This window comes from Haemorhous mexicanus, chromosome 18, assembly GCF_027477595.1.
Source record: "Haemorhous mexicanus isolate bHaeMex1 chromosome 18, bHaeMex1.pri, whole genome shotgun sequence".
Taxonomy (NCBI): domain Eukaryota; kingdom Metazoa; phylum Chordata; class Aves; order Passeriformes; family Fringillidae; genus Haemorhous; species Haemorhous mexicanus.
In genome coordinates this window covers 9,250,621-9,276,676 of record NC_082358.1, presented here as the reverse complement: position 1 = coordinate 9,276,676, position 26,056 = coordinate 9,250,621, and the positions used below count along the sequence as shown (strand labels likewise).

The following is a 26,056-nucleotide window of genomic DNA, read 5'->3' as shown; positions in this document are numbered from 1 at the left end:
GTGCTCGCCCCCCACCCCCGAACATGTGGTACCACGAACCTCAGCCCCGGGATGGTGCCGAGTAAAACCAGATCCCAGCCAGAGCCCCGGGACCCCCACGGGGCCGGGGTCCTCTCAGCCATCCCCAGTGCCCAGAGACATTGTCAGAGCCCGGGTCGCCCAAACCGCGCTTCCCCCCAGCTGCAGGGTGATGGGGGGTGCTGTGTGCTGCATCCCTCAGCGTCTTGGGCAGGGATGCTACTGCGGAGCCGCCCACAGGTACCCACCGCATCACTCTGAGCCCCACAGCACCCACCCATGCCCAAAACACCCACCGACACCTCCGAACACCCACCCGCACCCCACAACCCACCCCTGTGCCCTACAGCACCCAGCCGTGCCCACACAGACCCATCTCCCCGCACAGCTCTTACCCATGACCACAGCACCCCTCGTGCCCCATCAGGGCACCCATCGGTGCCCAGATCCCCCCCAAACCCCACCCTCCCATCCCGCACTACAAGTCCCGGGGATCCCCGCGGCAGCGCCGCCCCCGCCGCGGCCCCGCCGCTCCCGCCTCTCCCCGCAGCACCATGGCCGCGGCCCCGGTGCCCGAGGGGGCTCCGGTGGAACCGCACGACAGGTAGGACCCCGCTTTCTTTTCCCCGGGATAATCGCTCCGGGGCGGGACCGGCACCTCGGCGCCCCGGGTCCCCCGGTTCCGGTTCGCCGCCGGCTCCGGGGGCTTCGGTGCCGGTCCCGTCCCCCACGGTGCCACTTCCGCGAGTGGGGCCTCCCCGAGCCCATCGCTCCATGAAATCCCTTCGCTTTTCCCACCAACCATTTCTTCCCACCCCCTCTTTATCCTTGTTTATTTTCATCCTTTCCCCCCCTCCCTTTCGTGTTGTTACCTTTTCCCTTATTTACCTTATTTTATGGTTTTTGCCTTTAATTTCCCAGCTGATAAACCACAGCCTCCCATTTTCCAAGCTTGCTCGCACATGCATCCTCTCCATCAAGATGAAGAGTGGGACAACCTAAACTTTTCCACCCCAAACCCCCATACAGGGTGATTGCCCTCAGCCTCCCCACACACACACTCACGTTTCCTTCCCTTCTATTTTCCACCCCCTTTTCCATCACAAACCTCAGGGGACTGACTGCTCCCAAACATCAAATATCTGGGAATTGCATTTGGAGCATCACTGGTGCTCCAGGGATGTGGCAAAGCTTTCAGGGATGGAGCATCCCTGTATCCCTGCTTGTAGGGTACCAACACCCCACCAACCCTGGCATCAGTGCCAAAGCATCCCTCCTGTTCCCGTCCCTCCTGTTCCCATCCCTCCCGTTCCCATCCTGCATGTTCCAGCAGCTAAGCCCATTGCTGGCAGCTGCCTGTGCCCTTCCTGTGAGTCAGTGGTGGATAGCAGGGAGGGTAAGGATGAGGATGAGGATGAGGATGAGAGGAAGGAGTCTCCCTGAGTTGTGCTGGTCGAGTGAGGGATGAATAGCTGGGTTGTGTAACAGAGCCCCTCCACCATGGCTCCCATTTGGTATAAATAGCAACAGATAATTGGGTTTGCAGAGGGAAATGTTTGTCCTTTTGTGGTGAGGGAGCAGAGCCCATAACAGAGCTGGAAGCTCTGAGCGTGGAGCTGCTGAGATGAACCATCAGCTCCAGGTGGCTCCGGCCAGGACAGAGGTTGGTACAAGGCTGGTTAAACCTGGAGTGACATTCCGTGGGTTCCAGATTGGGCATGGGCCTGGCGTGTGACAGTGGGATGGCAGCCAGGTCCCTCCATCCCTTGTGTGGGTTCCTGCATCCCTCAGACAGGTTCCTTCATCCCTCAAGCAGGTTCATCAATCCCATGGGGAGGTTTTCTTGATCCCTTGGACATGTTGCTCCATTCCTTGGCTGTGTTCCTTCATCCCTTGGATGGTTTCTTGGACAGGGAAGGCCCAGCCAAGAGCTGGCATGCATGGATCCAGCCCAACTCAGCAATGGAGGAAGCAGGTTAGACCTCCGCGCTCCTGTGGTGCTGCTCCCAGGATGAGATCTGGGAGCAGGACCCTCTTCTGGGAACAGGCATTCTTCCACTGGGGGCTTGGTGTGTCTGCAGCTCTTACAGCAGTCCAGTGACAATACTTATGACCAAACGAGGAAAATCCACATGCAGTCCAGCTTCCATCCTTAAATCCCAGGGGAAACCCGCCCAGCAGCTACCAGCACCAGAAGGAAAAGGAGATCCTGGCCTTTGTGCCTGCTTTCCTCTTTTGCCATATTTTAAGTCTGCCATTAGAGGAGGGATTTGCTTAGAAATCACTGGAAGAAAAAAGTCGTAAACCCAGGAATTTCAACTTGTGCAAGAGCTCAGAAGCTGGGAAGGGGCTTGGGAAGCAGAGATTTGTGCCAGCAGGAAGGCTCAGTCCCAGCTGGCCTTTGGAGCCAGGGTGTCCCACCTGGGAGCCCAGTGGGAATGGTGGGTGGGATGCTGGGAGAGTTGCTCCCATTGCTTGGACATTTAACAAAGGCAGGAAAAGTGGCAGCAGGAGCAGGCGATAAGGAACAATATCCCTGGGCCCGGGCTCGCCCGTGTCCCGCATCCCTTTGCTTTTTTGCTACTTTAATGAGAAGGAACAGAAGTGGCTCCGGAAGAGAATTTTATTTTTAAACTTCTGAGAGAGCTTTTACAGCAAGAGGGGAGTCCGGGCAGAGACCAGGGATGGAAAAGTTCCTTTGATCAAAGCTCACTTCCCTTACTTTGGGGCAGCAGCTGCGGCTCATGCTGGGGACAGGCTACCCCAAAACCCTCCTGTCCCTGTCCCCTGCCTCAGGACCAGCCCCTCATTTCTGGTATCCATCAGGTTTCCTTCTTTTGAGATGATGCTCTGCAGGTCCCATTGGTGAGTAGGAGCAGAGGGGTTTCCTGATAACTCTGGGAGGCAGTGTGGTTCCCCTGCTGCTGGAATAACCTTGATGGCTCGAGGAGGAGGAGGAAAGGGTCTTTTTCCATTTCTGGCCCCATCTCCAGGGGTTGGTACTAAGCAGGAGAGAGCTCCCTCCCTGGAACCCCTTGGCAGTGGGTGTGCAGGGGCCCAGCTCCTGTCTCACCATGCTGGCGTCTCACTTGGTGGCCATGGGACTTTGTCCTGGTGCTCTGTGCCCCTGGCAGAGCCTGGCTGCCCTCCTGTGTGCCCTGTGCCACCTCCTCCCTTCCTTGGCAGCCAGAGGCTGTGGGCTGAGGGCTGCTCTGCCCCAGCCTCTGCTCCAGAGCTGGCCTGGACCCCCCTGCCATGGTGCCCAACATTTCCCACCCTTGGCACGTGTCCTGCCCTTCATCAGCCTCCTGGCTCCATGGGCTTCCTGCAGCTTGCCCAGGCTCCCTGCCCTCCCTGGAGAGGCTGGTGCTGGAAGAGGAGCTGGCTGGCCCGGGGGGGCGAGGGCAGCTGGCAGGGGGTGCTGAGGGAGAGGAGGGCCAGGCACAGCCTATGGGATGTTATTCTTAGCCACCGACAGCCCCGGGGTGTTGAGTTTCACCCACTTGTTTACTCCAGGGCTGAGGGGCAGCTCTTGGGGAAGCTGAGTGACCAGGGGGGACCCTCAGCCAGACCCCCCACCGATGGGAGCCAAGGGAGGGGGGTGGGAGTCCCAGACCAGAAAGCCCTACATGGCCAGCAGCCCCTGGCCCTGAGCCCCAGCTGCTCCACCAGCTGCATGAGGGGTGCTGGCTGGGTACCCCCTGCCCTGGGGTCATTCCCTCCTGCCCCCTGCAGCCCCCTCCCCAGTGGTGTGGAGAAGTCCCTGGGAACTCACCAGTGCTGGGGGACGTGCATGTCACTCTCCAGGTGCCCTCCCTGCTGAGCCCACAGTCCAGGACAGCCGAGCACCCCCAGTCCCAGGAGCAGAGGCACTGGGGCTGGTGTTTATTGCCTGTGCTGGGGGTGGTGAAGGGAGGTGTCACCTCATCCCCAGCCCCCCTCTTTTTCTTTAATCAAGCCAGTGCTATTAATATCAGGTAATGAACGTAATCTGGAGGTTAAGCTATCCTCTTATGCTGCTGACCGCCTCGCAGCTCCCGGGCACAGACACTCCCCCTGCTCTGCTCCCTTCTCCTGCCGCCATCTTCCAGCCCCCGGCTTTGCTGGGGCTCTGCCTCACCCCGGCCCCTTGGGACCCTTCAGTGCCCGTTCCAGGGGGACTCTGTACATGGCTCTGTGCCCCAAGAATCACCCCGGGAGCCCCGCTGGCATAGCCCCTCCCTCACCCTGGTAGTGCCAGAGGTTGTGGGACGGGAGCTGAAGTGTGGACAGGGACAGGGGGTGACACCCTCAGTCCAGGATCACCCCTGGGCTGGCAGCAGGGGGACATGAGCAGCCCACCAGCCTTCTCCAGCGTCCGCATCTCCGGCTGCTGGGCCCTTGGGCCAGATGGCGGGTGAGTTTTGCTTTGGTTTTGGGTGGAATTTGCTGGTTTTCATCCGTTTGTTTGCTGGAGTGAACTCTTGGTGGCTCCTGTCCCAGTCCTTCAGCCCCAATTCCTGTCTGAAAAGACTGGCTTCCCATGGGACATGGCTGTAGCCAGCAGGGCACCTCAGCAGGCTGTGGGGGGCTGCTGGGGGGGTCCCTAGGGCTGGGAGCTCAGTCAGTGTGTTGTTTACAGGGTGCAGAGCCCAGGACATGCTCTCCTGTCTGCTGCCAAGTTCAGGTTTGGGGCTGTGCCATCTTTCCTTGCTGCTGTGGGCGCTTTTGGGACATACTGCCTTTACTCTGTCAGCCCAGCATGGATCCAGGGTGGTCAGGGGTCTCTGAAGGCAGTGGGATGCAGAGAGCCTGAGCACAGGGCACAGGGATGGTGATGGGAGCAGAGTGGGGAAGGAGAGGGGTGTCAGTAAATCTGTGCTTGCACTAAGTGGGAGCAAAATGCTGCCTTCATTTGTGCTGGCACAACAGCAGAGCTCAAGAGCCCTTCCCAGGAGCAGGGCCCCCCAGGCTTCCTCTGGGATACTCAGTCACAGCAGACCTCACATTAGAGATAGAAATGAGCCGAGACACACACTCTGGTTCATCACCCAAGGTCCCGGTTTATTTTTCCTCACAGCTCATCCAACAAACTTCAACTACTCACAGACTCTGACTACAGCAGGCTCCCATTGTGAGCTTCCCTTGCAGGCTCAGCCTGAGCCCACAGCAGACCCCTCACAGCAGCAATTCTCTCTCCCATTTGGTCAGACCTCTCCCAGCCAGCTAACCACTCATCCTTATTGGTCACAGCTGTGACCCATTAAGGGCAAGGCTGGCTTTGGTAATTAGCACAGCTGTGGCTTATCCAGGTGGAGGTTGCCTGTAATTCATTCTCCTCCAACACTCTAGCAAGGAGTGTTGCAGCAGCAGCTGTGGGGAAGGCAAAAGCATCCCCAAAAGCTGGGGACAGCCTGGAGAGAGCTGGTGGCAGCCAAGCCCTCCAGGAAGGGAGGGGGAGAGGGGTTCCCAAGCCCAGGTGATGTTTCCTTTCCTATCTATGTGGCTTTGGCACCTCAGGTGTTTGCTCTTCTGGGGTCCATGTGTGACCAGGACCCTCCTCTGGGCAGAGCAATGGCATAGGCACCAGCTCTAAACAGAGTCCCATTCTCTGGGGGCTTCACCTTGTGGGTACAGGGCATTGCAGGGGCTTCAGCACTGCTGCAGGGAATCTCTGGAAAGGAGTAGGGAGGAGTGGCTGGTGGAGATGGCTGAGAGCAGCCGACCCTTTGGAGCAAGAAGAGCCCCTTCCTGGCAAAGGCAGCCACGGAAAACATCTACAAATCTTGAAGTGTAACATTAGGAGAAACGGCATGACCTTTGGAGAACTCCAGGACAGCCCTACAGTCCCACAGCCTTACTTCTCCCAAATAAATCATGGGAATTGTGGATTTGAGAGGTGTAGAATATCATCTGCCTGTAGAGGATGCAGATGTAGATGAGGTGTAGAGGTACAGGATTGGGTGATACTGATAGAAATGTGTAGAATTTTGGTGCGAGTCCAGAATTATTTGGATGAGATAAGGCAGAACACCAGCTCTTGGGATGGAATTCAGGTGCTGCATCCCAGAACAGCCCCAGGTGTGCAGGGGGAGGATGGCTCCTCTCCTCTCCCAGGGGTGTGTCCCTGCATCCTGCAGCAATGTCCCCTCTGTGCCAACACCCTGGGTGTGCTGCAGGCACCGTGGAGAGCAGAGTGGAGAGATGATGGGAAAGCAAGGTGGGGCAGTGGCTGTAATTCTGGGCTGGAGAGCTGGTGGAGCTGTTGGAGTCCAAGCCTCTCCCTCCCTGCCAGGAGCTGGGTGTTATTGAAGCTGGTGGGAGCAGAGCTCAGCCTTGCTGCAACTCCAAAAAACAGAACTTCATCCAACTCAGAGTCACTTTGGGAATGGTGGCCTGGGTCAGGATCTGCAGGCTGACACAGCAGAGCTTGGTGCTGTGTGGCACCAAGGGGCAGAGCAGCCCCACGGGCTCGCCTGTCTCATGGAGGCTGACGTGCAGTCCCAGAGGAGAAGCAGCCGAGCTCAGGCTCTGGAGCGAGCGCGGTCCCAGGAGAGGGGCTGGGATGTGGATGAAAGGAGCCGCTTTCTGCTGTGGTAAACAACTGTGTTTGTGTCACCTCTGCTTTTATCCAGCTGAAGTGACGTTGTTTGTGCCCCAGCACCAGCCTCTGCTGGCAGCCCCGCTCTGGGAGTAGCACCGGTGGGGAGCGGCTGCTGCAGCATCACCCGTGGGACAGGAGACCCAAACATCCCGCCTGGGCTTGCTTCTCCTCGTGGAAGGAGCCATTTTTTCACAGGAAGACACCCCTGGTTTCCTGATGGGTGTCACCTCCTGAGGCTGCTTTTAAAGAGTCATAGTTGGGGTGTTTTGGGATCCTGGTTGAGCCTGAGCCTGGCAGTGCTTGGAGCTGATGGGCTCTAGCCAGGGATGGGGTGTTGGTGTCCTGAGCTCTTCTGGGGAGCTCCATGAGTGCACAGCTTAGGGTGGACAGTGGTGGGAGAGGTCCTGTCACAGGGGCAGGAGCTGCAGCCTGCCTTTTGTTAGCAGGAGTTCAGCAAAGACAGGCAAATCCCTGTCTCCTTGCCTTCTCCACAGGGATGTGCCAGAGGTCGGGATGGTGTGTTGTGGGCATCCTGCCATGCCCAGGGGGTTTGCCAGGGGGATCCCACTGTGCCCAGGGGGTTTGTTTGCCGTGCAGGGGTGGGGGTTGCCGTGTCACTTCACACACAGATGGCCCTTCTGAAATTTTGATCTTTATCTAAAATTGTTTTAAAAAGGGCTGGGGGAGGGAAAGGAATTAATCTTCATACCAAAACAGCTTAAAATCAACCCAAAATCTGTAAAGCCCTGCAGTTTAAGCCCTTTCGAGAGCAATCCATAACACAGCAGCAGCAAAGCCCTGCTGGCTCGGCTGGGCTGTACCAAACAGTGACAGCTTGGAGCCAGTGGTGCCCAGACCTCTTAATTTCCCTTCCAGCCCAGTCATGGCTGGGGAGAGGAACAGCGAGAGCCAGGAGAGCCCTTTGCACTTTCTCCTAGGGAGCAGACATCCCTCTGGGGCAGCAGAACAGGAGCAGGGAGGAGCAGGCACTGGTATAAATAATCCTCCCTGTCCTTTAGCTGGGCAGGCAGCGGCTGCAGCTTATCTCCTGGCCAGGGGCCACTTATCGCCTCCCGGCCACAGCTCTCCTCCTGCCAAGCTGGAAAGGGCTCTGGAGGGTGCCTTGTTCCTCTCCAGCAGGGAAGATAAGGGAGAGTGTTCAGCAGCTCCAAAGCTTTGGGTGAGCTCAGAGCTCTCTCAGTTCCCAAGGCAAAGCTGATGGCTCTGCCCAGCTTGAAGGCTTGTCCCAGGGAGCTTCAGGACAGAAGCTTGGGAGAACTAGGTCTTGGGTGTGGGTGGAGCACTCAGAGTGGGGAGAGGAAAGGGACTGGCGATGAGGGGATGAGGATGGTTGTGCTGTAACCCATGTGTTTGACTGCTAACCTCAAGAAAGGTCCCTTGGCACACCAGGATGGGTTGCTGCCCCTTGGAAAACAACCATCAATGCTTTGAGAGCTCACTGGGGGATTTATTTCATGCAGGTATTCCTCAGACAGCAGGACTTTAGGGATGGATGTTTGCACAGCACCAATTCCACGTTCAAATTGCTTCTGTGTGAGAGTTCCTCAGTGCTGTCCGTGGCTGTGGGCCACAGAGATGTGGGTGCTGGTAGTGCTGCAGCGGGGCTGTGCTTGGCTGTCCCACCCTTCACCTGTACAACTCAGGATCGCCCAAGACCCCGCTCCCACACCCCAGGTCCGTGTTCCTTCCCCACCAGGGTAATTGTGCCCCTCTCTCCCCAGCAGCAGCAGCAGTGCAGAGTCCCTGGACCGGCTGTATCCCGCCGTGGGCTCCTCCAAGCCCCCCCGCAAGCGGACCACCAGCCAGTGCAAGTCGGAGCCGCCGCTGCTGCGCACCAGCAAGAGAACCATCTACACTGCAGGCCGGCCCCCCTGGTACAACGAGCACGGCACGCAGTCCAAGGAGGCCTTTGTCATAGGTGGGTCACCTCTGCATCCCTGCCTCCTGCCCCACGGCTCTCCTGGAGATCTTGGTGGGAGTCCTGCCCCACCACATCCTTGGATGTTGGAGGTTGGCTTCAGCCTGGACAGGAGCAGGGGGAGTGCCTGTGGTTAGACCTGCATTGACTGGGTGGGCTGAACCTGAGAGTGTGCAAGGGGGGTGATGGGTTGTAGGAGACCACACTCTGCTTCTTTTTTCCTCAGCTCCTGTTGCCTGGGCTGTCACAGGTTCCTAGGGAGGCAGTCTGGACTGGTTCGCATGCCAGCACTCCCCATGTTGCAGAACCATCTAACAATGGGTTTCCCAGCTTTTGCTGGGCATGTTGCTGGCAGTTCCAGTACATGCCATTTGACATTTTCCAGGATAGTCTCTTGGAGTGCCTGTGACTTCCCTCTTTGGAGGCCCCTCCACCTTAGTGCAACAGTGCAGGACCTGGTCTCCAGCCTGTGGTGGGAAGGGTTGTGCCTGGGCTTGGTGGCTTCATCACCTTTTCCCTGGCAGGCCTGGGAGGAGGCAGCGCCTCTGGGAAGACCACGGTGGCCACCATGATCATTGAAGCTCTTGATGTCCCGTGGGTGGTTCTGCTGTCCATGGACTCCTTCTACAAGGTGAGGCTGCACCCCTGTTGGCCTGGCCAGGCTCCTCAATTTGCCATTGCCCAGAGAAGCTGTGGCTGCCCCATCCCTGGAAGTGTTCAAGACCATGTTGGACAGGGCCTAGAGCAGCCTGTTCTGGTGGATGGTGTTCTTGCCTATGGCAGGGGGTTGGAATGAGATGAGTTTTAAGGTCCCTTCCAACCCATACCAGTCTGGGATTATGTGGTAACCCCTGGTAAGGAAACATGTTGTAGATTTAGGGACAGCCATGTGGTTTCCCCTTCCAGTGGCTCTTGTGAGGCAGGGAAGAGGTGACTGGGCAGAGCAGAGGGGAGGGAACTGCCCAGCCATGTGCCCTAAGCTGTGCTCTGTGGCAGGTGCTGACCAAGCAGCAGCAGGAGCAGGCAGCCAGCAACGACTTCAACTTTGACCACCCCGACGCCTTTGACTTTGACCTCATCATCGCCACCCTGAAGAAGCTGAAGCAAGGCAAGAGTGTCAAGATCCCCATCTACGACTTCACCACCCACAGCCGGAAGAAGGAATGGGTATGGGACACTGAGGGGGGTGGGACAAGGTGGGGGATGGCCGGGGCAGGACAGGTGGGAGCCAACTGCACCCCTCCAGCCCCTGGCCTTTCCAGTCCAATTGGTGCTGTCACCCTCTGCTCTGTGCCTCGGTGTGGTTTTAGGGTGAGCTGGCACAGTCACAGCCCAGAGAGATTCCCTGGGACAGGGCACCTCTGAACAGATGTTCTGTGCCAAACCACATCCATTTTGACTCCACAGAAAACCCTGTATGGCGCCAATGTGATTATCTTTGAAGGCATCATGGCATTTGCAGACAAGGAGCTCCTGAAGGTGAGGAAAGGTTTTGAAGCCGTTCCAGGGAGAGATGGTGGGAGGATGCTCTCTCCTGAGGTCCTGCAGCAGGGAGGTTATCTTCTCTTCCAGGTTACACCAGATGCTGCAGCACTTCCCAGGTAGGAGAAATAGGCTTTGACTCTCAGCAGCCAGAGAAGAACCCCTGGCAGAGGTCAAGTGTTTCAGCAAATACCTCAAACTCAGCTGGTGCATAAACACAACTAGAAATAGCCCACCTCCACACTGCATGCTGCAGCTTGCACAGCCAGAGGCAAAATCTGCTGAACTTCTGCTGCATAGAGTCTGGTGTTCCTAGCATGGAATCATCCAGCACTTCAGGCTCTCTTGGGGATTATTTAGATATATCACAGGATCACAGAATGGTTTGGGTTGGAAAGGACCTTAAAACTCATCTAGTTCCACCCCCTGCCATGGGCAGGGACACATTCCATGAGACCAGATTGCTCTGAGCCCCGTCCAGCCTGGCCATGAGCACTTTAAAGGATGGGACAGCCACAGCTTCTCTGGGCACCCTGTGCCAGGGCCTCAGCACCTTCACAGGGACAAATTTCCTGTCAATATCCCATCTAACCCTTCCCTCTGGCATTGTGAAGCCACTTCTCCTTGTTCTGTCACTCCAAGCCCTTGTCCAAAGTCCCTCTCCACCTCTCTTGGAGCCTCTTTGAATACTGGAAGGGGCTCTGAGGTCTCTCCAGAACCTTGTTTTCTCTGTACAGCTCTCTCAGCCTGTCTCCATCCCTCAGACCATCTTTGCAGCCCTCTGACAAATGCTGCAGCAGGCAGTGAGCCATACACAAACTTAGCCAAGCTCTGTCTGGAAAGTTTCCTCCCCTGCCAAGTGAGAGCCTGGGTTGCACTTTCCTGGAGCAAGGATGACCTCCAGTGGACAGCTGGGTGAATCCCCCAGGAGACTCCACTCAGCATCCCCCCTCCTGCCTCTTGCAGTTAAGGACAGAGTCATGAGCTGCCCTGCTGTGCTGGGCTCCTTTCCAGCATTAATTCCCTGTCTATGGGAGAGGCTTGGAACGAAATGATCTTTAAAGTCCCTTCCAATTCAAACTATCCGAGGACTCTTTGATTAAGAAGCCAGTGTTTGGTGTGTGTCACGGACAGTAACTTCTCATCTCCTCCTTGTTCTTAAATAACATCCAGCAAAGTGTTGGAGCTGGTTGGCAGTAGGGACAGAGTTTGGAGCGGGACAGGTCTCAGGGGACATGAGAATAAGGTGGCAGCAGGGGGCTCACAGCAGCACCAGCCACATTCCAGGGAAAAGCTCCACTCAGGCCGGAGCAGAGCAGAGCCAGGCCCTATTAAACAGCTGCTGGGCTGGGCTCAGCCCTGCTTGGGCCAGCAGGGGAAGGTGGATTGAGTCCCACACCTGACCCGGTGGGATTTGTCCCTCCCCTCTCCTTTCAGCTCTTGGATCTGAAGATATTTGTGGACACGGACTCGGACATCCGCTTGGTGCGCCGCCTGCGCAGGGACATCAGCGAGCGAGGCCGGGACATCGAGGGGGTCATCAAGCAGTACAACAAGTTTGTCAAGCCCGCCTTCGACCAGTACATCCAGCCCACCATGAGGCTGGCAGACATCGTTGTGCCCCGAGGTACCTGTCCATGGCAGTCCTCAGGGGCACCCCTGACACCACCCAGAGACCCCAGCCCTCTGCCCTCAGCTCTGGGCTTTGTGGTTTTCTGACCCCTAACCCTAACCTAGGCAGAGCAGTAGAACCCTCATGGGGGTAAGGCTGGTGCCAAGCAGACAGATGTGGGGGGAGCCATGCTGTGGCAGTCCTGTGTTTCCCTCGGCATGCCTTTTGTAGCTGCAGAGTCCCTGGAACTTTGGGCTTTGTGGTTTCCTGAACCCTAACCCCAGTGTAACCCTAACAGAGATGGTCTAGTGGAGGGCTTGGCTGTGCTTATTTAATGGTTGGACCCCATGATCTTAGAGGGTTTTTCTAACATTTACAAGCCTGATTCTGTGATTCTTTTACTTTTGGGTCACTCCAGGGAGTGGAAACACTGTGGCCATCGACCTGATTGTTCAGCACGTCCACAGCCAGCTGGAAGAGGTGAGAGCTGCCTGGTCCGTGGGTGGTGAGGGGGGTTCACAGCCTTGCCTGGCAGGGAGCTGTGCTCTGGGTGCCCAGGTGGGAATGGCCTGGCTTCTCCTGTGCTCCAGATGTGGGAGTTCCTGTGAACTCCTCCCAGCCCTCTCCCTCAGCCCAGTGAAGGAAACTGCCTTCTCCCTGTGCTCTGCTCGGTCCTGGCTCCTCTGCCAGCTGTGGTCCAGCAGCAACTTACTTCCCTCTCTGGGGCAGCAAGTCATGAGGGGACAAAGCAGCCACCCTTCCATGATCCAAGGGATGTGTCCCCCTGTCTGCAGCCCTCCCAGGGCCAGCATTGCTCCAAACCCTCCACTGCTCTTGGGCTTCTCCTCTTCCCTCCCATGCAGACACTGGTGCACAGCCTTTTCAGTCAGGAACCCACTTCTCTTCTGTGCTGCCTGTAGCTCCTGGGTTTCAAAATTCAAAGTCTTGTCACATTGGAGCCCCAGTCCAGGCACATGCTCCATCACTTCCCCACTGCTGGCTTTAAGTCTTCTCCTGTTGGTCCTGGGCCAGTCCTGACCAGTGGTTTGGGACTCTGCAATGAACTGATGGCATTTTGTGTTGCAGTCTCCGAGCAGCAGTCTCCTCCCACCCCATAGCTTTAGTGATGTTTCAGTCATGGAAATGCTCAGAGTGATGTCCTGGGAAGTGCAGGGAGTGTGACCTAGATATAGATACGCTGGAAAGTAAAGGGCTTGATTCTTTCAAGTCGTTTTTGGAGCTCTCAAGTGGCAGGAGCTGCTCAGCCCTGGGGTGGTAGCTGGCACACCGTGGCATCCAGCTTCCCGTGCCTGCTTAGGAGGGACTGCTCTTGCAAAGGTGTCTTGGCAGTTTCCTCCTCCTGGAATATCTGGCTGCCTGAATTCCCAGCACCAAACTCTGGTTGGGAAGATGGTTTCTAAACCCTCGGTCACAGGAAGAAGGATCAAAGCCCCAGCATCTCTGCTAGTGCCAGGCTGAGAAGGGCACCCAGCCCTGAGGCAGAGCCCAGGAAAGGGGAATGGCTGTTTCCCCCAGCTCCTGGGATCCAACCAGGGAATATCACAGCAAACCCAGCACCCCCAGCGTGCCACTGTGAGCCAGGCAAGGGATTGGCTTGGGGAGGGCTTTCCTGACCTGGGGAGGGGAAGAAGGGCAAAAAGGCTGCATGTGAATTCAGGAAAATACTCCTATTTTTCCTTTTTTTTTATCTTGAAACGACCCTGGTGTTGACAATGCTTAATACCGGTTGCGTTGTGTCTTTGTGTTGCTGCCGCAGCGTGAACTCAGTGTCAGGTAAGAGCCCTCACTCTGTCCTGTGTGTGCAGCCCAGGCATTTCCAATGCCAGGCACTGCTTGGCCTCACCCCGACCCGCGGCGGGACCGGCAGCTCGCAGGGCGCACGGCCGTGTCACCCCCACGGCGACAAAAGGCCACCTTGCCCTTGGCTTTGGGATGGCAGGGACAGGGCTGCTCCCCAGGGAGGTACTGCCAGCCTGAGTGCAGACCCCTGAGGCTGGGGCAGGGCCAGGTTTGTACCTGGGGATCCCCGGTCTCTGCAGGAGGGAAGGCTTTGCATCCTGAGATTGTCTTTTGTTTCTTTTTGTCCTCTAAAATGAACAATTTTCAGAGCCGCTCTCCATCCCTGATGATTAAAGATCATTAAACATCAATTATTAGATTAGTCAAAGCATCTTGAAAAAAGGATGGAGAGTGACTTTTTAAGTGGGCAGGTAGTGATAGGGTGAGGGGGAACAGTTTTAAACTAAAGGAGGAGAAATTTACATTGGGTAATAAGAAGAAATTCTTCCCTGTGAGGATGCTGAGGCCCTGGCACAGGGTGCCCAGAGAAGCTGTGGCTGCCCATCCCTGGAAGTGTCGTGTCCAAAGCCAGGTTGGATGGGGCTTGGAGCGACCTGGGATAGTGGAAGGTGTCCCTGCCTTTGGCATGGGGTTGGAATAAAATGGTCTTTGTGGTGCCTCCCAGCCCAAACCAGTCTGTGATCTTGAGGGTGGTGGGAGCCCTGGGCCCCTCACTGCAAACAGGGATCTGCCTGGAGGCACCCCAAGGAGCATAGCAGCTTCACATGGCCAGAGGTACCAACTTTCCCACAGCCTCTGGAGGATGCAGAGCCTTTTCTGGAGGACTGAGAAAGTCCTGCTGCCTAAGTCCAGCAGGATTTCTAAATTCTCGGTATCTGCAGTTGGATGCTCTAACATATATGTTGATTACTTAACCTCTTCAGCATGGGGCCCCAGATGGGACTTCAGCTCTCCTGCTTCCATTAAGCAGCCACCTAGGCTTTCAGGTATTCTTTCAGGGAGCAGAGGGGGAATGCATTACTGAAGATGGGTTTCTATTTAGATCTCCATCATTGCATGGAGATACTCAAGTAACCTTAAGATTTACATTTGGCATACAATGAGCTTTTAAAATAGCTGAGATGAACATGGAAAAGGCTCTGCTTTATTTATTTCTGCCTCAGCCAGTCACTTCCTAGACTAGACAAGTGGATGTTTTATTTTATTTCCCTTTGCTTGTTTAACACCCTGGGGCCTGGTATTTCCATACAGACACGTAAGCTTCCCTCTGTGTCTGGAGGTCCAGGTGGGAAAGTGCTCTTTAGTATGAAGAGAAATTTGTGGCTTTAATAATGGCAGGAATAACATCAGAGAGAAGACTAATATGTGTGCAAATAGATATGTGTATATAGAGACCGATAGATAGATACTTAAACACACATCAAATTTCCCTTCTCTTCCTTAATCAAAGGGTTGCTCAGTACAAGTGATATTCTTCTGCACTTAAAAATTGGGTATTTAATATATCCATAAAGTATTAGAAGTTTTATGATAGCGAGTTTGGAAAGGTAACTCTGACCTCCAGAAACACCTCTGTGATCACCACACTCACAGTGGTTTTATGTTCTGTTTAAAGCTTCCATTTATGCCTTTGACAAAAAATTTGGAAAAAAATTCCTGCAAAAACCCAAGTCTGTTGCTGCTGCTGGAGCCCCAGTGCTTTACTGCTCCTGTGGTTTCCCCCAGCCCTGCTGTCTCTGCAAGAGGAGTGGGGTGGATGGAGAGTCACATCGAGTGAGATGTGCCTGGCAAATACAGGCTTTTCATCACAAACAATTCCCCATCCTCTTGTCTGGAATGGCTCCATCTAAATGTCACAGTTGTTCTGAAGTCTCTGCTGTTTGGCAGTGGTGGGGACACAGGGAGGGCTTTGTGCTGGTAGGATAAAACCTGAATGCTCAGATCTGGCCCCACTCCCAGGTGTCTCTGTGGTCCTTGTGCTCCAGGGCTGCCTCTCCTGGCCAAGCAACTGGCTGGGACAGGCAGGGACTGCCTTTCCCCTTTCAGATGGGTGAATTCTGGGGGGCTTAAAGCAAGTGGTGCCTTCCTTGGACATGCAAGGCTTGTTTTCATTCTGAAACTACTGGCTCCTGAGGAGCATGCTTGCCTTCCCAGTTAATCCCTCAGAGCACAGCTGGGACCTTAGCATTCTTAGGGTATTTCTTGTCCAGCTTCCCCCCTGTTTGACTGTGCTCATGCTGGAGAGGTGGTTCCATACCAGCACTCCCAGGTGGGTATTCCTCCTGGAGCCTGGCAGCAGGAGCTGGAGCAGCCAGCCCATGCTAAGGCACAGGGCTCCCAGCCCAGCCTGTTCTCCATCCCTCCTGCCACGCTCTCAGCATCCAGCCCCGCTCCTGGAGCCGCCGCTCTTTCCAGCCCGTTCCCCTGGCCAATCAATATTCCCCACCCCCAAGGTCCCGATCAGCTTGGCGTGCCCTTTGCCAATTGTGTCTTTAAATATCAGCCCATGGCGCAGTTTAATAGCCCTTGTTTGAAATGTCAGCCCTGAAAGGCAGCCGTGTACGTGTTTGAAATGCCTTGACTGCATCATCTCCTTTGTAGCTGGATGTCTCTTGTCTGCTTCCTGCTCGATAGCATGTTCCACAAAGAGCCAAGGATGCTCCCTGAAGCCTTCCTGGGAGATGGTCACCCCTTTCTCTCTCTCTCTCTCTTTCTTCTTCCTTCCATTTTATTTTCCCTTTAAAGCCTTTGTTCTCAGGGGGAAAAAATAAGGTTCCAAAATAAGACGTTTTCTTGACGTGCTCATGGCTGCCCGTCTGGATGTTCCGTCACAGTCCGGTGTTGGCAGGGAGGGACAGGAGGGATCACAGTCCCTCCTTCCCTCCCAGGTTGGGCAGGGAGTGATAGGGTAGATGGCTGCTAGAAGGGCTGAGCTCTTCCCTCAGCCTGTAGACCCTCTCCAGTCATGGTGAGCCCTGGGCAGGTCCAGGTGAGTCCAGGGGAAGGAAAGTCATCCCTGCAGGTGATATTCTGTTCAGAGACAGGTTTCTTTCCACATTTCCAGTGCTCTTGCCTTTCAGTGTTCTCCAAGGCTGGAGATCATCATCATACAGGAGGGGGACACCCCTGGGAGCCCACAGGCATTTTGCAGGGCAGGTTGTATGAAGGATTTTTAGGTTGGACAGAGGTTTTTGGCCTTGAGTGCCTGTGCTTGCTCTAAGCTTTCATTGGAGCCCTCAGTGAGGGCTTGGCATGAGCCCTGGCAGTGTTGAGAACCAAGTTGGATGCGGCTTGGAGCAACCTCATGTAGTGGAAGGTGTCCCTGCCTGTGTCAGGGAGAGTGGAATGAGCTGATCTTTAATATTCCTTCTCATCCAAATAATTCTAGCATTCTATGGTTCTACATCCCTTCAAACTCCAAGAGCTACCATTGCATTGTGGTACTACCTGGGACACAGGTGGGACAATGTGCCTGCTGTGGCTCCAGGACAGTGAGAGCAGACTGTTCTTTTCCCTCATGGAGCCAGGAGTGGAGCCAGTGCCGTGGAGAGCAGTGGTGACATGCCTTAGTCACCAGGGGAGGAGTGTTGTGTCTGCACAGTGATGGCCCAGGCACCAGGCAGGTCCAAGAGCCGTTGATCAATTAGGGGATTTTTTTCCCCCTCTGACTAATGACAGTGCTTTCTCCTCTGTTTCATGTCATGTTTGTCCCTCTCCTCTTAAACTCTGGTGTCTCCTGTCTTGTCTCCCCTGAACATCCCTCCCACCGGGTGACCAGAGGAAGCTGCGCTGGGATATGTGAGGAGACAAATGCTTATGGCAGTGTTTGGTTGTGACTAACGGCGGGGAGTGGGCGAGGGCTGTGCAGGGCGAGCCGCCTCACTAACCCGGGCAGGGCACCTTGGGGCACACAGCTCATGGGGTCCTGCCTTGCTGGGGCTTTGTGTGGGCCAGACTGAGGTGGGGGCACTTGAAAGAGAAGCTTTATCCTAAAAATGGGACCTGTTTCCCCGGAAAGCACCATGGGGAGACCCTCACAACACTGAGTGGCTTCTGAGCAGGGTGGGTATCCAGACCTTCCTGTCCCCACACTGCATGGGTGTCGAAGGAAGGTGGGGAAAACTTGGTGACAGAATGCTGACAGCATTTCTTCAGGGTCTGTTGATAGCTCAGGATGCTGGGGAGGTGTTCCCACTACTCATGGAGGTTGGAAAGCCCTTGGTATCTGTGGCAGGGAGCAGTAGTCAGGTCACATTGTGACTGGAGAGGGTCTGCCCATTCCGCTGGCATGGTGGGATGCTGTGACATGGGCCTGACAGTGATGGAGGGGAAAAGTGTCGGTGGCAAGCTCAGTCCTGTGCTCCTTGGTGAGCTGTGGTGATGGGACATGACCCAAACAGCTCCTCTGGTTTAGGCAACAGCAGTTTGTCACCTGGGCAAACCCAGCCAGGGCCGTGTGGGTGTGTGGCTCTGTGTTGGGGGCCTGTCTCTGCTCCATAAAGCAGGTGAGCTGGCAGCCCCCATGCCAGCACCAGCATCTGCCCAAGGCCCTCACCACCACATGTATTGGTATCCCAGGGGCTGAGAGGGGTTTAGGCAGGGCTGTGCCCCCAGGATCTGTCCCCAGGCCAGCTCTGACAGGAGAGGGAAGGGAGGGCTGTGAGGGCAGAGCTGTGGGTGCTGCCGGCAGGGAGCATCTCCAAGGGCTTCTAACCCGTGGGACAGTGACTAACAGAATGAGCTTGCTTCACTGACACCAGGGTTGGGGCCTTGAGGGCTGCTTGTCCCAACCAGCAATGGGGTCTGCACACAGCAGGCAAGCCCACGGGGGGATCACAACCCATCCATGCTCTCTGCGTGGCTGCCAGCTGTCCTGGAGTGTTCCCTGCATGGAGCTCTTGGCTGTTACGGAGGAGAGGAGCTGGTAAAGCAAGAAGGAGCCCTTAAGTACCCACAGACCTTGGGAATGTCTCATTTGGTGTTGGTTGGCCAAGACTAGGAGATGGCTGTGTGGATGGAGGCCTCAAGCTCTGCCCTCCTCCATGCCTATCCATCTTCTCTGTCTTCCTCTCTGCTTGTGTGCCTCTGTGTGCCATTAATCCAGGTTTCTGCTTGATTTGAAATCTTAATCATGCAGTGCTTTCATTTGCTCTCTTCTCTGCCTCCCTGACATCTCTGTGGTTTTTGCTGGATGCAGCCACTGGCACGTGTGTGATCTGACGTGTGGCTTTCAAACCCCAGCCCTCCTCCCAGACAAAGTTGCTTGTCCATCCTGCCCAGCCTCGTGGAAGCCAAATCTGACCTTCTTCTCATTACTGCCACTCTCACAGGGAGAAGTGACTAATGGGGCTCCATTGTGTGCTTCCCCGTGAATGGTGTTCCCTTGATCCCAGAATAGCTCCCAGCCCTATTTGTTATGTGGAATGAGTCACACAGAGCCAGTCCTGTCCAGCCATAAAGTCTTGAAGCTGTTCCCAATTTGAAATGGGCCAAGTGGTCTCTAAAATAGTCACATTCCAGATATGTGCCAGTGCTGCCAGCCTGGCTGCCTGTCCAATTCCTCGTGGCATCTGGCACTCGTAGGTCAGAGACAGCCACAACAGCCCCTCCTCACCCCATGAGTCCAAGATCCATCAATAGATAAGACTTTGGAAAAGGAGAAGGTTTGGATTTTATTTTCTACTTTCTTCCCAAACAGTGGAAACCAAGATGGGCCAGCCACCTTCAGAGAAGCTGTGGCTGCGCCATCCCTGAAAGTGTTCAAGGCCAGGCTGGATGAGGCTTGGATTAACCTGGTCTAGTGGAAGGTGTCCCTGCCCATGGCATAGGGCTGGAACAAGATGGTCTTTAAAATCCTTTCCAACCCAAACCATTCTATGATCCTGGGTGAGCTGTCCAGCAGGAAGGGCAGGTCCTTGGGCTGCAAGGTCACCCTAACTCCAGTGGCCCTGGTTTGTGGGTGCAGGTCCCTTTGCCATGGCAGGGACAAGGCAGGGCTGGCTGCTCACTCAGTTCAGCTGGATGGCCTCTGTGTGTGTTTGCAGTATGAGATGACATCTGGGAGGATGGCTCTGGCCATGTGCTGTGCTCCACACTTTGGGCAGCCTTCCCCAGACTTTCTGATCATGTGTTTGGTTTTCAGGGCTGCCCTGGCCTCTGCCCACCAGTGCCACCCCCTTCCTCAGACCCTCAGTGTGCTGAAGAGCACCCCTCAGGTGAGGGGCATGCACACCATCATCAGGTAAAGCCCCTGCTGTGGCTCCTGGGGTGGGATAGGGCTCAGCTGCTGATGGGATGTGCTGGCCTGTATTTGGGCTTCCCAATCCCACTTTTGGCTGTCATCATGCTTGGAGACACAAGACAGGACAGATGGTGGTGGCCCCTGCATAGAGGAGCTGTGCAGTTACTGCTCAGTGATCTTGCCAACAGTTTTTCTGCTTTTTACCTTGAAACAGACAGCACAATTTCAGGCTCAGATGGTGCAAACAAGACCCAGGAAGGGGCAGGGACTGCCAGACCTGTGCCAGCATCTCCTGGGACACATTTTGGTCCAGAGCTGACACTGCCTTTCCCTCCCCTCTAGAAACAAGGAGACCAGCAGAGATGAGTTCATTTTCTACTCCAAAAGGTTGATGCGGTTGCTGATTGAGCATGCGCTCTCCCTGCTCCCATTCCAGGTGGGTTCAAGGCTGTAGGTGCTGGGTTTCCTCTCTGATTCCTAACCCTCAACTGCTGGGGAGCCAGGACAGTCCTGGTGCTGCTCCTCCAACCTTCCCCATGGACCAGTCCTTTCAACCCTCAGATTAAAATGCACCAGGACTCCCCAAGGCCATGGAGCAATGCTGTGGCCCTGGGTGACAATTCTTTGTCCAGCCTTGGTGTCCAAGGGTCCAGCCCTTGCGGCTTGCTGACTCCAGAGCTCCTGTGAGAGCCACGTCAGAGCCCCTGGTAACTCTTCTCACATGTTTTTTGTAGAGTTGCACAGTCCAGACCCCTCAGGGACACGACTATGAAGGGAGGACATACAGCGGGAAGCAAGTAAGTGGAAGCCACTGAGACCTGCCTCGTGGGGGTGCAGTGGAAGCCCTGGCTGCTATCAGGCTGGGTTTGGTGCCTGCTATCATGAGTATGACACCCTGTACCACCAGGAAAGGCAGGTCAGTGACAAAGGGTGCTATCAGCAGTGTCACTGTGCCACTCATGCCCTCTCACTGAGGCTGGCCTGGGAGTGGCGCAGCCCTCTTGAAAGGGGTGTGTTTTTAGATTGCCCATAAGAGTCCCCCACTGCTGAGACCCAGTGTTGGGTGGTGGCAACTCCTGTCCCGTGCAACCACCATGGCCATGTGCTGCAGATCACCGGGGTGTCCATCCTGCGAGCGGGAGAGACCATGGAGCCGGCGCTGCGCGCGGTGTGCAAGGACGTCCGCATCGGCACCATCCTCATCCAGACCAACTGCAACACCGGCGAGCCAGAGGTAAGGCCCTGGGCTGCTGAGGACATCTCCTGGTGTTAACCTGTGTGCAGGGTGGGGCTGTGGTTCAGGGGTTTCCTGACAGCCCTTCAGTGACCCAGCAGTGACAACCCATTCAGAGTTGAGTGCTTTGAAAGCTGCTCAGGTGGGTTTTGCCAGCAGGCTTATGCACACAGGGGCTGGTTTGTGCTGGCTCTGAGCTGACAGCCAAGGTCCGGAGACAGAGAGGCAGGAGGGATCCTTCACTCCTCAAAGAGAAGGGCTCAGGTTGCTCCATTTGCCTACAGCCTCTAAGCTGCTCTCTCTTTTCTGCACCCAGCTCCACTACCTGCGGCTGCCGAAAGACATCAGTGAAGACCACGTCATCCTGATGGACTGCACGGTCTCCACGGGTGCTGCGGCCATGATGGCAGTGAGGGTGCTGCTGGTACGGATGGATCAGGCAGGGGGTTTGCTCTCAAGCAACCTGCAAAGCACCAGCCACAGCCATGCTGAGAGGATGTGCCTGGAACTGACTCCTCTGCGGGAAGGAGGGTGTCAGGGTGCACAGCACAGGCTGGGGTGACTCACCCTGAGCTATCCCTGTGCATTTTCTGTAGGATCATGATGTCCCAGAGGACAAGATCTTCCTGCTCTCCCTGCTCATGGCAGAGATGGGTGTCCACTCGGTGGCCTATGCGTTCCCCCGGGTGAAGATCATCACCACGGCTGTGGACAAGAAGGTGAATGACCTCTTTCGGATAATCCCCGGCATCGGTGAGTGTCCTGCTAGGAAGGACTTGTGCTGAGGGGATTTTTAGTGCTTCTGGTGGGGAGACGACATGGTTGCCAGAAGCAGTTTAGGTCTGGCCTTATATTACCCAGAGCCTCACTGCCCCTCGTGGGTCCTGCTGCCAGCTGGGTGTCAGGATCACCATGCTGGTTCTGGGGGCTGCGGGGCAGCCATCGCCTTGTCAGCGGCAGGAGCCATTCCACATGCCATGAGCCTCCTCCAGCCCCAGGCAGAGAAGTCAGGCTGGGACAGCTGGAGCAGCCTTGTGCCCACCTCCTTCCCTAAACTGCCGCCTTCCACAAGTTCACCCAAAATAAGCTCACTGTGTTCTGTCCTCATCTCTACTGTGCCAGGAAGCACCTTCCACCGGGTGGTAAACCAGCCTACAGGCTGCTCCAGTTCTGCTGCTGCTCAAGTTTTCCTGCTGTTCAAACTGTCATATAAACCTGCTCTGGTTCCCTTGCCTGCTCTGATGAGGACAGGCAGGAGGATGGGTCTCAAGGCTCCCACAGTGCTGCACTCTGACTCTCTGTCTCCCAACAGGGAATTTTGGAGATCGGTACTTTGGGACGGACGCTCCCCCTGACTGGAGTGATGATGAGGATGCTCTCAGCACTTAGCTGGATGTGGAGGTGCCGCTGGCACCAGGCAGCTTCAGCACCGCACCTTAACCCCTCTGTCCAGTGCAGATTTCTCCTTCCTCTCACCAAGCATAGATATTTTTTTCAATCTTACATCGGAGATCTAGGGCATATTTTTTCAGAGAAACGTAAATCCTAGTTTGACTTTATGGGCAGTTGCGTGTCCCAGCATAGAGCGGAGTTAATTTATTTTAATTTAAATATTTGCCTATATAACTTATTGGAGATATTTTATAAAGAACAATAATAAATTTTTTCTCTGGTTTTCTTGAACTGAGCCATTCTTTGTCACTTCCCATGGGTGCCTAGAAGGATTTGTGTCCTTTCAAGACTACAGTCCTGGGAGGGAAGGTATCATGGGCAGTGATGGGAGATCAAGAATACCACACCTTCTATCCAAATGAAGACTTGGTGCCAGAGTAGAGGCGGTTCCTCCTGCCTGAAGGGAAACCAAAGCTATTATAGAGTGTCCAAATGAGCTGCACAAGGATGATGAAGGATTTGGAGGGAAAGCTACATGGGAACAGCTGCGGTCACTTGGTTTCTTCAGCCTGGAGCAGACTGAGGGGAGAAACTGTCAGGGTCTGCATCTTCCTCCTGAGGGAAGTGGAAGGGCAGTCACTGATATCTGTGTATGACCAGGGACAGGACCTGAGGGAACATCTGGAGCTGTGTCATGGGATGTTTTAGGCTTCTCCCCAGAGGGTGGTTGGGCACCAAAACAAGCTCCCCATGGCAGTGGTCACAGTCCCCAGGCTGCCAGAGCTCAAGGAGCATTTGGGCAACAGTCCCCGGCACATGATGGGATTGTTGGGATGTCCTGTGCAGGGCCAGGAGTTGGACTCAATGATCCTTGTGGGTCTCTTCTAACTCAGGTGATTTTATGAGGTTCACTGGGATCATGAAGTAGCACCAAGTGCCTGTGTGAGTTCAGCAGCCAAAGTGAAACAGAGCTCACCCCAACCGCAGCTCTTACTGAATCAGAGCTGCTCGAGACAGGGTGAGGGGCAGGTCCCGTATCTGACCCAGGACAGGATGTGACCTGTCACAGAGCAGGGTGACCTCAGTGAAAGGGGAGCTGGCCCCACATGAGGGGGGCTCAGCCAGAGGAGGCTGTGACCTCTAGGGCTGAACATGGAGCATTTTCCTTTCTGCAGGATTCAAAGTTCCAACCCAACACCTTTGTGCAGGAGATAAACATCCCAAGAGGAGCAAAGCTACCTCTTGTCTGGGTATCCCTGGCCTGGAGCCAGCTCCTGAGGGGGTCAGGCAAGGCAAGCAGGTGCTGCTGGCAGCACGGGATTGGAAGGGGGACGCTCTGCCAAGCCCTCACCAAAATGGAGTCACCTGGTGATCACTGAGTATGGGCTTGAATGTGATGAGCCCAAAATAATCACCACTGCTCTGCAGCACATTGTGCAAATTCTCAATCAGATTTAAAAGAAAACACACCCGAGTTCCTGCCAGCACTTGGTGAAAGAAGGAGCCTTCCACTGAAAGCCACACTCAGAGCCAACACTGACACTTGATTACTGTCAGCTAAAAATAGTTCCCTGTGTGGGTGGGAGGAGAGCTCATGAGCACAAACACGAGAGGACAGGCAGGCATGGGGGGCTTAGGCTGGAGCAGCAGGTCAGCAGCAGTGGGTCACCGAGTCCGTGGTGTGGACAGGGACATCTGCACTACACCAGGTTGGTCCCAGCCCCATTCAGCCTGGCCTTGAATGCTCCAGAGATGGGGTATCCACATGTCACTTACTCTGGTGGGCAAAGCACCTCCTCTCCCCCAGCATTGTTGGTGTCTGCCTTCAGGTAACATGCGACAGGACAAGAGGAAACAATTGTGCCAGGGGAGGATTAGAATGCATATTAGGGAAAATTTCTTCACTGAAAGGATGCCCAAACATTGGAACAGGCAGGCCAGAGCGGTGGTGGAGTCACCATTTTTCCTTAGTCACCATTTTCCCCTCTTTTGCCTCAGATCTACACTTTCCCTGATGAAGCCACATTTTTACTCAGATCTGCACAACCCAGTCTGTCTGAATTTGAGAAGGGTCTGAATAAGGCTCTTGGGCACATGGTGGGATTTTGTGTCCTGTGCATAGCCAGGAGCTGGACTCAATGATCCTGATGGGTCCCTTCAGTATATTCTATGGGTCAATTCAGGACATTCTATTCTTCAGTGATTATTTTGCTTCAGCAAACCAGCCCTGTGCCCATGCCAGCAGCTCCTACTGGGCAACTGCTCCTGCCACTAGCAGACATGGAGCCATCACCTCCCTTCCCACCCCGTGGGCTGCTCCTGCCACTGGAATATATGGAGCCATCCTCTCTCCTCCCACACTGCACCTGCTTGAGGCAACCATGGCTGATTCATCCCCAAACGCCGTTTCTGGTGACTTCCGCCCCCGCTGCCGCCATTGCCCTCACGCCACGCCGCCATCTTGGATCCCTCACGCTCCCTGCCAGCCCGCCACCTTCCTCTCCCTCACGCCGCCATCACCAGTGCTCTCAGACCTAATTTAGTTTCAGGGCTACGAGACAGAATTTGTTTTGTTTGTGACAAACTGCTGGTAGCAAATGCCACGTCGGAAACACTGCGTGGGCGGCAGGCGGCTCCCTCCCTCCCTCCCCTCTGCCTGTGCCTCACTGCCCCCCCAGCCGCAGGCTCTGAGGCCATGCTGGCCACGGGCTGGGGTGGTAGAACACAGCAAAAACCACTCTTTTCTTGCCAAAATATCGGTCTAAGGCTTTCTGAGCAGCTCCAACCATGAGGCTTCATCACAGCAGCGTGGCGGATGCAGCAGGTCTCTGCACCAGCGCAAATTTCCCCGCCAGGGCCACGCCATGTTTCAAGCTGAAAAAAAGGCAAAAGTGGGGAGTTTTGAGCATGGCTGAGCCCAGCACTGCACAGACCCTGACCAGGACAGGCACTGCTCCAGCTCCCAGCTGCTGTTGGACAGCCCAGCTAGGAGTGTGTGGCACATGGTGACATTCCCTAATGCCTCACCGATAACATGGAGACACTGGAGAAAAGGACTGAAAAAAAACCCCACCCTTCTTTTCTCATTGCAAAACACACTTCCAGGTATCTCGTTAAATCAGACCAAAAAAAAAAAAGTATTTGATTTATTGCTATTACGAGGGGCCCACGGGCTCAGCTGCAGCACCCTGCTATGGCTGGGTTCCACCTGCCATGGCAGGAGCCCCTCTTCATCTGCCTGCCATCATCACAATCCCAAACCCCCAATGTGGGACCCCTGATCTCAGCAGCACCTGCAGCCCCCCACCATCTTCGGGGTCCCAGTGCCCATGGCAGGACCACCAGGAGCGGCTGTGCTTCACTTCCTGCCTGGCATGCAGAGTGACCCAAACCCACACTGAGGTGACCCATGGCAGAGCCTCTTGAGCACCATCCCCTCGTCACTAAAAATAGATCCAAGCAGTTTAAAAAAAAAAAAAAAAAGCCAACAGAAAAAAAAGCCAACAGGAAAAAAAAGCCAACAGAAAAAAGGAGAACAATGTCTGCTTGACCATCAAAGAGCAAACACAGTCATTTCGAGGCAGGAACACCTGAGATGAGGACTTTCGGGTTGTGTTTTCTCTTTCTGAAGCAGATGGGCTCGGTTTTCTCTGAAATAGATGAAATCTCTCCTTGCCTGAGGTAATGGCATGTGGAGCTCCAGTGCTGGGGGCTGCCCCCCTTGTGGGCTTCTC

The 26,056-nt window shown here is 55.2% G+C and overlaps 1 protein-coding gene across 4 annotated transcripts; it reads left to right on the top strand.

Annotated features, from left to right (window-relative positions):
- The first annotated feature begins 541 nt into the window (after positions 1-541).
- Positions 542-22,613, top strand: UCKL1 (uridine-cytidine kinase 1 like 1). Of its 4 annotated transcripts, none has more exons than XM_059862599.1 (15): positions 542-622; positions 8,347-8,540; positions 9,065-9,171; positions 9,537-9,707; positions 9,948-10,019; positions 11,460-11,649; positions 12,053-12,114; positions 17,234-17,253; positions 19,598-19,696; positions 20,039-20,132; positions 20,431-20,493; positions 20,808-20,930; positions 21,247-21,354; positions 21,527-21,683; positions 22,243-22,613. In XM_059862599.1, exons 1-15 carry the CDS (start codon positions 573-575, stop codon positions 22,317-22,319), a joined length of 1,587 nt encoding a protein of 528 aa, XP_059718582.1. In that variant the 5' UTR covers positions 542-572; the 3' UTR covers positions 22,320-22,613. The 4 variants fall into 4 exon arrangements, with proteins under 4 accessions (XP_059718582.1, XP_059718581.1, XP_059718578.1 ...); XM_059862598.1 differs by having other exon boundaries at positions 547-622; positions 8,344-8,540; XM_059862595.1 differs by lacking the exon at positions 542-622 and adding an exon at positions 4,081-4,414.
- Positions 22,614-26,056: the final 3,443 nt, after the last annotated feature.

What these genes read in the sequence shown, in the direction of transcription:
- UCKL1 (XM_059862595.1), top strand. Translation starts at nt 4,347, where the DNA reads ATGAGCAGCCCACCAGCCTTCTCCAGCGTCCGCATCTCCGGCTGCTGG. An exon ending in GCCCTTGGGCCAGATGGCGG is followed by an intron (nt 4,415 to 8,346) that starts GTGAGTTTTGCT and finishes TCTCCCCAGCAG; the next exon opens with CAGCAGCAGTGCAGAGTCCC. An exon ending in CCATGGACTCCTTCTACAAG is followed by an intron (nt 9,172 to 9,536) that starts GTGAGGCTGCAC and finishes GCTCTGTGGCAG; the next exon opens with GTGCTGACCAAGCAGCAGCA.